The following is a 14,143-nucleotide window of genomic DNA, read 5'->3' on the forward strand; positions in this document are numbered from 1 at the left end:
ATTGTCTACATGGCGGAACGATACAAGGTGGCCGCATCGAACAGCTGATTATAACCTTTTTTATTTGATTTGATACATCAACTGCCGGCGCAGTACGATTTTGACATTTGTCCATCGAATTTACAAGTACATGGAATTTTTTTTGTTTGTAGGTATGTCACCATGCTCCCACCTTGTATCGTTCCATGATTGTCTGTCTCATCCTTCATACTAATCGAGCAGTTACTTCTGTGTGAAAGCAAAAAATTTACGATTTCATTAGCAGGTGAAATGAGATCATTAAGTTTATGTGTGAAAACAGTATAAGGCACGGTCGTGGATACAAAACACATAAACACATAGACACATATACACGCTGCCACTCATTCCAGCCAGTATGAAGAGAGGCTGTCGTTACAGTACTTATTAAAAGTTTCAATAGAATATGTGTATGTAGAACGTAGTATTGTTTCGACTACCCTAGTCGCATAATCGCATTACTCATTTCTGAATAGTCCAAAATCAATAGAAACCTTTGTCAATCACTTTTTGTATCTGAATTTCAAACCTATATAGGAAATTTTACTCATATGGATCAAGCCGCAATCTTCAGTGCTAACACTTTGGTGAAAAGTCTTAGAATCTAGCACACTATCGATTTACCAAAACAACTCTCAATATGAGATTTAAAGTCAAGTTTATGGCCCATGGTTACAGCCAAGTCAATGAAGGTAGTAAAAAACTATAGGGCATTGCTTTGGAAAACACTCCGAGTGTATATCCGTCATGAAAAGCTTCTCTGTGAAAATTCATCTACCTTGCAGCTGCCATTCGGCACATATCATGTAAGTGCATAAAAAAGGAGCGGGAACCAAATTGGAAAACTAGATCGGTTTATTAAGAAAATGCACGATTTCCTTAAAAAGCTTAGTTATTTTCATTTCTTCAGGTTGAGCGACTTCCAATTCAAAATGCACTAGATTATTAAGGTCTGCCTGAAGGCGAATGGATAGGCATCATCACCGGCGTACAATAAACAAAAAGAATAAATATGTCCAAAAGGCCTTCCTTACTTAATCTATTATTGAATCAGCCTTTACCTTACCTAGCAGAAAGGTCTTGTTATCGAGATTATATGAGGTTACTTTTATGTTCCTTAAAAGATATCATATTTTGTAAGTTTTTCCAAAAGCAGTAATCCCAAATACTTAACCGTAATATGGAATAGAGAACTTATGTTGTGCTTCACTAGGAAAATCTTCAACTCAACAAATCATCCCGGCTTCCTGACGTTTGCAGCGTCTTCTAAGCACTTTAGAGTTATTACAACTAATTTGACCAAATCGAAAACTGTTTGAACTATCCAGCTTCACTGGCTTTCTTAGGGCATCCCAAAATACAGATGAGATGATCATGAAATACTTTGAAATGGACACACAAGAAGTAGATAGTTTTGAACCACTTGAGCAACCTCGTAATAAAAATGAAACATTTAACAGATAGGGCAATGAACTCACCATGCACCACCTGGGATAATTGCGAGGCCCCTGGTTCCCTTTTCCATACTATGTTAAAGTTACCCCGCTTTTCATTGAGGCTGACCCGATGCCTCTCGGACCATGAGTTGGACCCAATTTTTTCCCCCAATAGGACCTTGACGCCATCCGACAATCCATGCCTCTACTTGCCTGTTCCTTCTCCCCCTTTAATCAATGAGTTGATTAGTTTCCACTCGATCTTATGCCAGATGATCGCTCTTTTGTTCGCTAGAATCAACTGCGTCTCCCAAGCGCTAGACAATCCTTACACCTACAGATACTGTGACAGGACACTATTTCTTTTCTGTGGCATACCCTTCTCTCCTAAAACTACTTTTGGAGCCTCGTTCGCTAATTCCTGAGAGAGCTCACTGCCACACGCTGTCTATTTAAAGGTCCGGCTCATCATTTCTAGCGCTAACTAGTACCTAGTTTGCGGCTAAATACTTCTCCACCTCTTAGCTTTATGTTTTTTAATTTTGTTGGTTTGTTCTTGAGCTTTTTAGCTTGAGTTTTTTACCTTGATCGAGAAGATATGCTCAGAACTCCCTTCTCCCTAGTTCCAGCAGAGAACACTTATCCCTATATTCAAATGCTGCCTGTCACGTCAGAGACAATGTTTTGAAAATAACTCTCGCTTGGTAGTAAGTAAGTTCAATGTTACCTGCTCTTTGCCCTACTACCTACTGCTAAGTTTAGGTTGTAATATTCGTATAAGTCTGTTGATAGCTACATGATCTTTCCTTAGTTGTAGGTCTTCTTACTGGTCATGTTTGTATTGGACCGCATGCGGAAAGGATTGGCGCTCCATTTAATGATTATTGTAGAAGCTATGGCAATGAAGAGGGGCCTGAAACTGTTAGACATCTACTCTGTGAATGCCCAGCGCTCGGTAGAAGAAGGCAACGTTTTATGGGCAAGATGCTTCTCGTAGATCTGACTGATATAGCTGAGGTCAATACACGACGCTTAGTTAGCTTCACAAACTCAACGAAGTGGTTTGATTAGGAGAGTAGGAACAAATCCCTGTGGTTTCACAATGGGGCCTATAAAGGCCTAAATGTGCTACTCCGACGTTGACGGCAGCCACTTGAACCTAACCTAACCTAACCTAACCTAAAAATAGTCTAACTGCCGTACGCCAAATTAATTACTAACTCTATTCATCCTTTCTGAGAGGAATTCGCAAATCAAGGCTTTTTGCGCTTCGGAAGTTTCTCTAAGGCTAAGTTTTCCCAACGTTTTAGTTGTATCATTCAACCTAACCAAACAAAAAACCAAAACTGCGTGCGAAATAATAATAAATTTGGTCTAGTGAACTACTAATGACATATAATTCAGATTTGTTTAAATTATAGGTTTCAGATAACTCTTTCTACATTAAAAAAATTGTAATAAATTATTAATTTACATTTCATATTAATCTCGACTGAATTGACTACACATTTGCAAATATAATAAAAACAACAACAAAAATTGCAGGTCACAAACCCTTATTACGCAGCATCAACGGGCAATTTCGTGCACACGAACTCACCGCCATAATGGGACCCTCAGGAGCGGGGAAAACTACTTTATTAAATTTACTTGCCGGCTATGGGTATGTATCAACACATACGTTTGCGTATGCCAGTATTTAGAAATTGTTTAAAGTACTTGGCTTAGATGTATAGTTTAATGTAGAAATATGTACAGTGAAGTCTCGATATATAGAATCCAAGGGATGCGCAAACATTTATTTGAATTAATAGTATTGTAACTTTTATTGTAAATACTAGCAAATCCTTCCAAGCGTGAAATTAATATCCAACATTTCGCTTTGTCGATTTCTATCCACCTGGCTCTTTCCATTCGGTATTTTTCTCTTACACTTTGCTTTTTGCTCTTTCTCTAAGTGATCCTGTTGCTTTCTTCTTCTTCCCCTCTTGATCTTACTCTTCTTTTTATTTTGTTGTTCTTCTAAATATTCTTCTTCTCCCTATGATTCAAGTTGTTCTTTTTTTTTTTGACCTTTTCAGATTCTACTTATTATTATTCTTATTCTTCTTTATTTTCTCCTTTCTTTTTCTTTTTCTTCTTCTTTTTTCACCTTCTCCTTTCTATTCATCTTATTTACATTCTTCTTTATTTCTCCAGTAGTATGCCCCTTTTCCCTCCGCTCTTCGGTCTTCCTCTTTCCTCTTCTCCTTCGTCCTTTCCCTATATTTCACCAATTATATAATCTCATTGTCGCTTTTATTTTTTATTTGCGCTTCTCCTTCCCTTGCTTTTTACATACCTAACTCCCTTCCGTTTTAATTTCCTTTTCACTCCTTCATCTCTTCCCCTTTCGATGCTCTTCCGCTCTCTATTTTCCCCTTTCCCAAACATTTCAACTCCCTATACCTTTTCCCCCTCGCTCGGTATTTTATTTTTCAGCTATTTTTTTCCTACCTCATCTTCACCTTCTTCTCCTCCTACTTAGCTCCCTCATTTCGCTTGTCTCTTCTCTATATCCCTTTTCATTTCCTTCTTATACAGGATCGTCGAGATCGAGATGTGGCAACATGCACTTTTTCAAAAGTCCATAAACTCACACCTGTCCTGTCGTATTTTAAGCAGCCGTGCTTTTAATTTTCTCGCTCTTCTCTGGAGAGGATCTATTTACCTTACTCAAAAATGATCCTCAATATAAACTTGAAAACAATCCCGAATGGTCCCGAGATAGTCCCGTTATGGCACTTAAACCAATTTCGACAGAACCGCCTTGAATTATTCCGAAAGCCACCCCTAAGTGATCCCAGTATATTTCTGGAATGATCGCTAACTCGATCACAAAGTAGTTTCGAAATAATCCCGTAGTTCCGAAGCTATCCTAAAATAATTTCACATTATACTGAAAGAGCTCTGAAGTGATTCCAAAAAGCATTCCTAAATGGTCGCAACGAGGAAATGGCCCTGAAATATCTCAAAGTAGTCCAAACATAATCCTTAAGCAATCATAAAATACTACCGGAATACCCCGAACATAGTTCCGAAACGGCCCAAAATAATCTGGAAACAATACCGAAACAGCCCTGAAATGATCCTGAACATAGTTCCAAAAGAGTCCAGAAACAACACCGAAATAGCTCCGAAATGATCCTTAACACAATCCCAAAGCTATGCTGAATAAATCCCGAAAACGATCCGGAAATATTGCTCAAAATTACCCCAGTTAGCCGAAATAGTCCAGCAATTATTAAGAATGAAATATTTCCCACACAACCCCTAAAGGTTTCCCAAGATCATTCTAAGATAGTTCCGAAATGATCTAGAGACGGTTCCGTAGTGATCCTGATTTTATTTGTGAATAAAACTTACCTTAACTTAATTTTTCGGTTTTATCGACATTTGTTATATCGAGGTTTTACTGTTATTTAAAACAAACAAACACTTATGCAGTTTACTTTATAATTTAAGTTGTTTGAAAATTATAACTAATTGAAGCCTGCATTTTTATCTCCCCTCACCCGCATGTAGCGCAACGAAAACCTCAGGTGAAATCACCGTCAATCACAGTCCACGAAATATGAGAGTTTTTCGTAAAATGTCACGTTACATAATGCAAAACGATATGTTGGATCCACATTTCACAGTCTTAGAAGCGATGATATTGGCTGCAAATCTCAAGTTAGGCAATGAGTTGAATAAAGAACAAAAATTGGAAGTGGTGAGTAACGGGATGTGTTATTAATCAGAGGGGAAAGGCGCGCTAGCCATGAAACTTATTTTAGGCCGAGATCACATAATTATAACCTAGATCCTTTAATAACTTTCATGAACTATTATCAACTTTTCGCAGACCCCCAAAAGGACTAGTCATTATAGGTTATTTTATCCAGTCCCATACTTTTCATTTTTCATAAACTTGACTAGAACCATAGTACTCAGAACTTGATTACCATAGCTCCTTAAACACTTTACATAATAAATATTTACCACCAATCATCTTTTCTTTCAGATCGATGAAATACTCAGAATGCTGGGTTTGAAGAAAGCTCAAAATACGGTTGCTGCACGTTTATCCGGTGGTGAAAAGAAACGTTTGTGTATAGCATTGGAGTTAGTAAATAATCCACCAATTTTATTTCTTGATGAGCCTACAACGTAAATTCATTTGAAACTCCGTGTTTAGTGTATACCAATTTTAATATATCTCTCTCCCTCACTCCTAGCGGTCTCGATGATCTCTCCAGTTCTCAATGCATTGCATTGCTTCGCAACATTGCTCTCCGTACTGGGCGTACCGTTATTTGTTCAATACACACACCATCCGCCAAAGTTTTCAGCATGTTCGACAAAGTTTACGTTCTAGCTGAGGGTCAGTGCGTCTATCAGGGAGCGAGTACAAATATAGTGCCTTTTTTGAAACATATTGGACTGGAATGCCCACGTACTTACAATCCTGCCGACTTTGGTGAGTTAAATGTTAGACAATTTTATGAACCGCAGTGCTTAAGCATCCAAGCTCAATTATATTAAGTAGTAAAACTTAGTTGCCTGAGATCTTCGAAAAACGAAATCTCTAAGGTTTTTGGGGAGTTAGTTTATGGACAGTTTGAATTACCTTTGGATAAAATCTATTTTTTTTATAGCAGCTTCGAGACTATCAACCCAGTAGATATACACCTTCCGAGCGCATTTACAATAATAAACCTCTATCCTAATCAACCCTATGTAGATGAAATCTTTCTTTACAAATGCTTATTTCTTTCTTTCACTTCCGCAGTAATTGAAGTTGCCTGCCATCAATATGGTCATCAATATAATGAATCAATGGTTGATGCTATGAAAAATGGTAAAATTTATCGTTGGTCAGCGCAACAACCCTATCGCCAAATCAAATCAGATGCTACCAACAAATCGGACACAACTTCTGGTGCATCATCTTTCGATGAATTAGAACAATTTGAACAAGAAATCAATCCGAAATTATTGAAGCGTAAAGCAACTTGGTGGATGCAATATAAATTGTTGCTCATACGAATGATATTACAAATGTGGCGCGATAAGGTATTTTTTGTGTTTTTGGAAGATTTTGAAGTTTTTGTTACAATAATTATAATTGTTTTATTCTATTTCTTCCTTTCAGTCTTATATGAAACTGAAATTTTATATGAACATCGTTTTGGCGCTAATTGTTGGTGGCATTTACAGAGGCGTGGGTGATGATGCTTCAAAAGCTCTCTTCAATTTTGGATTTGCTTTCACAATAATAATTGCATATTTATATCTGCCAATGATGCCAGTTTTGCTGCAGTGTAAGTATATTTATTAAAGTTTAATAGTATTGTAACGAATTTGGGAAATTCTGATTATTTTGCACCTTCTGCTATCGAATCGCTGAACTGGTGAATAAATAACTAAAATATTCAGTATAGCAATATCTCCTTTATTTACAATACTCGCGTACTTTGCTAAAAGCGTGTTAAAATCAAACTTATTCTTTATTGCCTGAACCGCGCTGCTTTTATACTCTCAGTTAGGCTCGTTCATCTATTTCTCTTAAGGTCTAGGCTTTTCACGAACATGCTTTCTGAAACAGTTGTATCTCATACTTGGTTATTTAGCTATATGCGTATATTTGTGTGAGTAACAACTTCTGCTCTTTGCTGATGATAACGTGATGTGTTTGTGAAATAATATCTTTGCTTCAAGCTGCTGGTTATGTGTATGCGTGCCTGCTTGTTTGATGTGTTCATGTACATAAGTTTGTACGTTTCTTGTTATTCATTTCTTTACCCAGCAGCATAGTGATGTTTAAAACTGATAATAGCCGTGGTTTTTTTACACGCGTATACGTTTACGTTTGCTCGTAAAAAAACGCTTATCCCCGCTTAGATAATGCTTAGGAGACCCATCTAGCTACAGCACAGGGTGTACCGAAAAGCGGAGACACAAACCTCTGTTGTATGTCTGTGTATAACCTATAGCTGAATCAGTTGCGATGAATTGTGTTCACGCACCATTGTAAGAGGTGATACATAGAATTAATGTAGAGGTGAAACATAGACACTTATTTCAGTTACATCTGAGTATAATGCGTATTGAAATTTAGTAGTACTAATTTTATGCCCAGCAATTTCAGAGGTGTATTTAAAGTTTGACACTTAGCAATCCATATAAAGTTTAAGCGTAAACGTCTTTAGATGTAAAACAAAACACAGCTAATATTCGCCGCAGTATTTATGGGTACAACAACATGATCTTAAGGGTTGAATCAACTGTGGAATTGCAACTTCAGCTATTTTACGAGGGATTCTTTTCGCCGTTTTGGTACAAAATAAATTGCCTTAATCCTATTTTCTAACAATCAGCTTTATTTACAACAAATAAAAGTAGTAAAAGTGCTTCATTTAGTAGAACCTCACCAAATATATATATGTATATATATATGTATATATATATTCACTCAACAACAATTTAAATCAAAAAAAAAAATAGCACAGCATTGCTTTCATGCTACTTTTATAGTCTGGTGGAGTGAGAGTTTCATCAAATGGAAGTTCGCACACATCTCTAGATTACCCGCTATGGCATTTTACATCAAGAGCTCATCTAATATATTTATCATCATTGGCGCATTAGCCGTGTTTTTTTTTACAAGTGTATACGTTTACATTTGAGCGTAAAAAAACGCGTATCATCGCTTATATAATGCTTAGGAGACCTATTTAGCGGCAGTGGTTAAATAACTAGCTACAGAACAGGGTGTACCTAAAATCGGAGACACAAACCTCTGGTGGCCAAAATGTATGACATATAGCTGAATCATTGCGATGAATAGTGGATACACACAAGTTTTAGAGGTGAACCATAGAATTAGTGTTGAGGTGAAACATATACACATATTTCAGTTACATCTGAGTATAATGCGTAATTTTATTTCGAGTATAATGCAAATTTTATGCGCATTAATTTCAGAGGTGTATTTAAAGTTTGACGCTTAGCAGTCCATATAAAGTTTAAGCGTATACGTCTATAGATGTAAAAAAAACACAGCTATTGTATTAAAATTCCATATATTTGGTACAGTATTACAAGAAACAAACAATTCTGTTACAATCATTAATCATCTATCCTAACCTCAGAAAAGAGCTTGCTTGGACTCCACCTCAGATCAAAATCGATTTTATGGTAGGAACACCTTTTGGTTTGTCATCAGTTTAAAAGAATTTTCGGAGGAATTTTGTGGTCTAAAAAGTTAGGTTTTCTAGATCATTTTTGAATAGAAAAATTAAAGATAATGTTAGGACTCAGTATATTTCTGATTGCGTTTATTGGCTATATAATTTTTTGTCTTCTTTTGAACAATTTTGATAAAAATTTACGAGGTTTTTTAAGAATTTATGCGCTTCATATCGATTTATAATAATTATAATTTATTTATTAATACTAGAGAAAAATTACAAAGTTTACAAAGGGCGATGGTTACTACGACATATTCTGAATTCATCAGCTAGCTTTTCGGGAGCTGAGTGAGTATTGAACTCGAAATCTCCATCTTGCATACTTTATACTAGGGTAAAGGCAGATGCCTTTATCCACTCAGCCGTATGAATGTCCCGCTGCTCGCTTTGCAATTGGTCTCTAAAAGCAATGCATTGGGTTTATGTTACTAAGCTCTTAGGGCGCGCCTATAATTATTCCACACAATTAGGATTAAAAAGCATATTGTGGAATTAGTATGTACCTAAGTGGTGAATAAAGGAATAGCAACACTTAGACCCCAATTACAAAACGAGCAGTGGGGCATTCGTAGGTAACATCTAGCGGCAATGGTTAATAACTCGCTACAAAACGAGTTGTGCTTAATAGCGGAGACACGAACCTCTGTGCTACGGCGTGTTTTTTGGCTTTTTTAAACTATATTTATGTTATTTGTATACAGAATAGTTGAGTAGTTATTGGACAGTTTAGTTACCTAACCAGAAAGAAGAAAAATCAAGCAATTATCCAAAATTGCATAAAAACGTCATAATATAAGAGAAATATTTCATCTTGTGACGTAATCCACGAGCTAAAGTTAGTTCAAATTACGGGCATTAAACAAGTTTAATCACAATCGGTTTAATTTGTTCTGGTAAACACCTCGTAAACACTAAGATTGTCAATTAATAATATTAGCGAATCTCCAACTCATATAACTTTGCCTACTTTTTTCAGTTCCCACAGAAATGAAATTTCTAAAACGCGAATACTTTAATCAATGGTACTATTTGAGCTCATATTATGTCGCCTTGATTTGCTCGAAATTACCTTTCATGTTCGTACTGGCTACAATCTACCTCATTATGGTTTATTTAATGTCCAGTCAACCTCTGGAACTTTTCCGTTTTGGTATGCTTTTCCTTATCGCATTTCTAACTGCAATGACATCGGAAAGTTTAGGATTGCTAATATCATCGCGTTTGAGTTTGGTGGTAAGTATCTCATGTGTACTTCTTATTCATAGCAATAAAACTTTAATCACTTATTTTTCCTTATTAAGAACGCCATGTTCATGGGACCCGTCTGTGCAGTACCGTTAATTCTGCTCTCTTGTTATGGCATTGGTTATGGCAAAACAAGTTATATACATCCGCTAATGCATTATTTAATGCAATTAAGCTATCTACGTCATGGCATGGAAGGTTTAGTGGCTGCCCTTTACGGTTATGATCGTGCAGATACACATTGTCCAGACACTGAAGTATTTTGTATGTTTAGGAAATCTCAATTTTTGCTTATGATGCTTGGTTTTGAAAATTTAAATTATGTATTTTCCCTTTCTTGTTTGGCTATATTTTATATCATATTTACCGTTGCTGCCTATATTATGATAAGACAACGGCTCTCATTGAGAACCTCGAATAATGTCGTGATACAATATGTGAGCCAGTTCTTTGTAAAGCACTTGAACTTTTCTTCTTATAATTACTAAAAAAAAGAGTGCCTTTGTGTTCATGATACTTAATATTAGGCTCCCAACAGAGCCGAGCAATGAGAAAATTACAAATTATAATTAACTCTAACTTTAAGTAATAAGTTAGGTAGTCCGCATAAAAAACTGGTTAACATTTGTTTTCTGACATGAAAAAAAGTTACAAAATTTCATGTCACTTAAGCTCAGTTGCAGAACGAGAAGTTATCTTTTTAACTAGCAGAGGTTAAGAGATGATAACCTCCTCACACATTTTTGACAAATTTTTTAATTAACTCTGCATTAAAAAAATAACTTGTCGTTTGGCGAGATTCATTGCTGGCATAAAGACCCGAACACATTCGACTTTTGCGGCGTCTTGGCGCTGGCGTCACTTTTAAATGACGTAGGTGGAAAATTTTCCTGACACAGTTAACGCAAAAAATAATCACCTTGAATTTTTGTCATTAAAGTGACGTGATAGAATTTACGTTGCACTTTAAAAATAAATAAATGTAAGATGCGATAAGACATTTTAGGCCGAGCTTCTATTCCAATTTGCGTCGTGCTCCTTTTAACTTTATACAAATTGGCTGAAAGGGACCTATGTATATGTTTTATGTAAACTCCGAACGGCATCTGCAAGGCAGATGAATTATCACTGCGAAGCTTTTTATGCCAAATCACAGCGAAGGAGCGACCCTGCTTAAAAAATCGTTCTTATCATTGAAAAAAATTGTTTCTAAAATTTGTATATTGCTTTGCCCCGGTCGTGTACCCAGGATATTAGATGTCGTAGGTGGAGCACGCTACTACCAGATCACTGCGGCCCTTCTTGGGACGTGGACCTTAACTTTGACAATAAATATGTCTTATATGAATTTATTGAAAGTTAACAAGATGAATGCTTTGACTTAAGCACGAAACGAAAAGCTATGCAACTTTTGATAACTTTTACAACTGCGTTTTTTGTTTACCTTTTATGCGCAGAATTTCTTAAGCTTTAGAATAAAATATTTAGCAACATATCAACAAAAATAATATTTTTAAAAATCTAATTTCTATAAAACATATTTCAATATAATCTTTATTGGTCCACAAATTGTGATTTGGTGCTTCATTGTGACACAGCTATAGAGCGTTCCAAAGAGCCATCCAGCAGTGGATCACGATAAAATCTCAATGTAACGATCCGCATCACAACCATGAAAGTTGTATTTTTTTTTTTGTGGCCAAAAACAAATTACATTTAAAATATATGGGGTGTCGAGTGAAAAAAATTTGGTCAATATGGGACACCCCAGTGCATATCTTTGTAAGTGCTACCAAGTAAAAGGATTAGCGGTCAAAAATCTTCCACAAAAAAATGACACCAACAGAGTCACCCTCTGGATCCGAAAGTGGTACAGATAAATATCAGGATCACAACGTTTTCTTTTTTTTGCATTTGCATTTTAAACTCAGCTATTAGTAGCATTCCAGTGAGTCATCGAGCTCTGGGTCACGATCAAATCAGTACTGTGAGAGTTGGCAGCACTCAAAGAATGTGTACACATAATAGGGTGCCTGCAGTTTACAACTTTTTTCCCCGAATCGCTCCATAAGATTTTAATTAAAAATTAATAACTAGTATTATTTCTTCTTAGTTTCTATATATTTTCCATATAAAATTGTCTGGGATTTTACACTTAAAAGAAAGCTAGTGTACTAAGGGAACGTACCCAAATTACGTGACCCCTTTAGAGGGGAGGGGGGTTTCTTTAGTTATTACACCTGGTCACAGGGAGGAGGGGAGGGATTGAGACTTTGTCACGTAGTCAATAATTTCTAGAAAATCTTGCAATTTTTTTGTGGAATTTATTTCAAAAAATCAAAAATCAAAAAGTCTAAAATTTCCATGCAAATTCTTACAAATTCTTAAAATATACTACCGGTGGTCACCGAGGAAGGGGAGAGGGATAAAAAGTTGTAGAAAATGAGTCACGTAGTTTGGGTACGTTCCCTAATGATTAAAAAGGGGGTCGACAGTTAAAACACGTCCAAAAATGTCGGGAAAGGAAATGTTCTGAACTAAATAACTCTCGTCCCAAGACCCATATTAAAAATTTTACTTCTGTCAATAGCTTTGTGCAAAAAGCATTTGGACATTTTGTTGTGGTTCTTGCATTTTTCGTATAAAAAATTAATGTTTTTCTAACACAATTTATGTAATGAATGTAATGTAATTCTGTAATCAAAGTTAAAGTTTGGCGTGAACTTCTACCTGAATGATGAAATGAAAGTAATTTTTTTAATTAGAAAGCCGTGATGTTCTGCAAAATGAAAATAAATTAAATAGTAATAGACAGTACTTGTACAAATTAGAAGACTTCCCAAAAAATGGACTGACAAGGCATGCGAAAAAGTATGTTTTTGAATACTTTTTGTATTGCTTTGACGTTGCCTGTGTATTGAAAACACTGCAATTAAGACGTGTGTATTCATAGCCGGCTGTGGCTTTAACGAAAACGCAAAAACGACTCAAAATTCCATTGTGTTCTGGCCTTACGATCTATTGCAATTAAAAATAAATAAAAATAAATTGCTACTCATGTAACTACTTACTTACTTAAGGATTACAGGACCCATACAAATAAAACTAAAATATGTTATAATTGGAACAGCAACTTCTCAAGTGCATACTTATTTAGTTTATAAGGATATACATATATATTTACATATATAGACGGACGATTTACAGAATGGCCTTTTTGATTACATTTAGTATTAAATTTTAAGAAAATACTTATTTTATACCATAACTACTACATAGTATATTAAAAAGCAGATTTTTGCCATAAAAAGCGAATTTTCTCTTTGTGATCGATTTAAGTAACTAATTACATAAATACTTACAATAAATTATTAATATAGATACTTATAAATATATTATTGTAAATCTTTTAAACAAATATATTTTAGTTATAACTTTATATAATATTAAGCGCTTGTATATTATGTACCATAAGTGCTTAACCCGGTGGATTACAGTGATATTAGATTTAATAAAAAAAATTTTAAATAAATTTTATATTTATAATTCAACTGTTTTGAAATTTTATTGCATTGCATCTCTAGTAGGTAAGTGTTCTGCGGTTCTTATCCTTTTAGCGAGTCCAATGCGAGCGCACCACTCGGGCTCCTGTTTTCAGAAGATATACAGACCAATGCTAAACGAAAATTCCGTGCGAGTTTTTTCCCTTCTCCCATTCCTCGTATTCTAAATAAAAATTCCTTGTGAGTTTTTTCACTTCTCCTTTTCCTCCTATTCTAAACAATGTTCGAAAGAGCGGAAACCGGTTATGGGAGAAAAGTAGGTATTATGAATGTGAGTGAGAGGGAGATTACTTTGCCATTTCTTAGAAGTTTTTTCACTAGTTAAATTAAAGGGAATGCATCAAAGTGGTTAAAGGAAATTGGTTATTTTAAGAAAGAAACTTATTTGTACAAATTTGTGCTAAAAGATGTATTTACATTCTACCACAATATTCTCACTGTTAATACAACAACAACAACAACCACAATATTCTTTATTTTAAGTCGAAAAATATATCATAAGCAACGGAAGAGCTCTTCGCATATTTGATGCAGCCATCCAGATATTGCGCAAGGATTTTTTTAAGAAGGCTTAAATAGATTTTGGCATATGGCGAAAGGCGAACTT

The 14,143-nt window shown here is 35.4% G+C and overlaps 1 protein-coding gene across 1 annotated transcript in view; it reads left to right on the forward strand.

Annotated features, from left to right (window-relative positions):
• LOC137240846 (ATP-binding cassette subfamily G member 4) overlaps positions 1–12,987 on the forward strand; it is a 62,303-nt gene extending 49,316 nt beyond the window's left edge. The window contains exons 4-11 of the mRNA XM_067767715.1: positions 3,000–3,117; positions 5,019–5,208; positions 5,500–5,645; positions 5,714–5,955; positions 6,268–6,551; positions 6,631–6,799; positions 9,705–9,961; positions 10,030–12,987. Of these exons, the coding sequence (XP_067623816.1) occupies positions 3,000–3,117; positions 5,019–5,208; positions 5,500–5,645; positions 5,714–5,955; positions 6,268–6,551; positions 6,631–6,799; positions 9,705–9,961; positions 10,030–10,461 (1,838 nt within the window). The 3' untranslated portion in view covers positions 10,462–12,987. The remainder of the gene's footprint in view (positions 1–2,999; positions 3,118–5,018; positions 5,209–5,499; positions 5,646–5,713; positions 5,956–6,267; positions 6,552–6,630; positions 6,800–9,704; positions 9,962–10,029) is intronic.
• The last annotated feature ends 1,156 nt before the right edge of the window (positions 12,988–14,143 follow it).

This window comes from Eurosta solidaginis, chromosome 2, assembly GCF_040869045.1.
Source record: "Eurosta solidaginis isolate ZX-2024a chromosome 2, ASM4086904v1, whole genome shotgun sequence".
Classification (NCBI taxonomy): domain Eukaryota; kingdom Metazoa; phylum Arthropoda; class Insecta; order Diptera; family Tephritidae; genus Eurosta; species Eurosta solidaginis.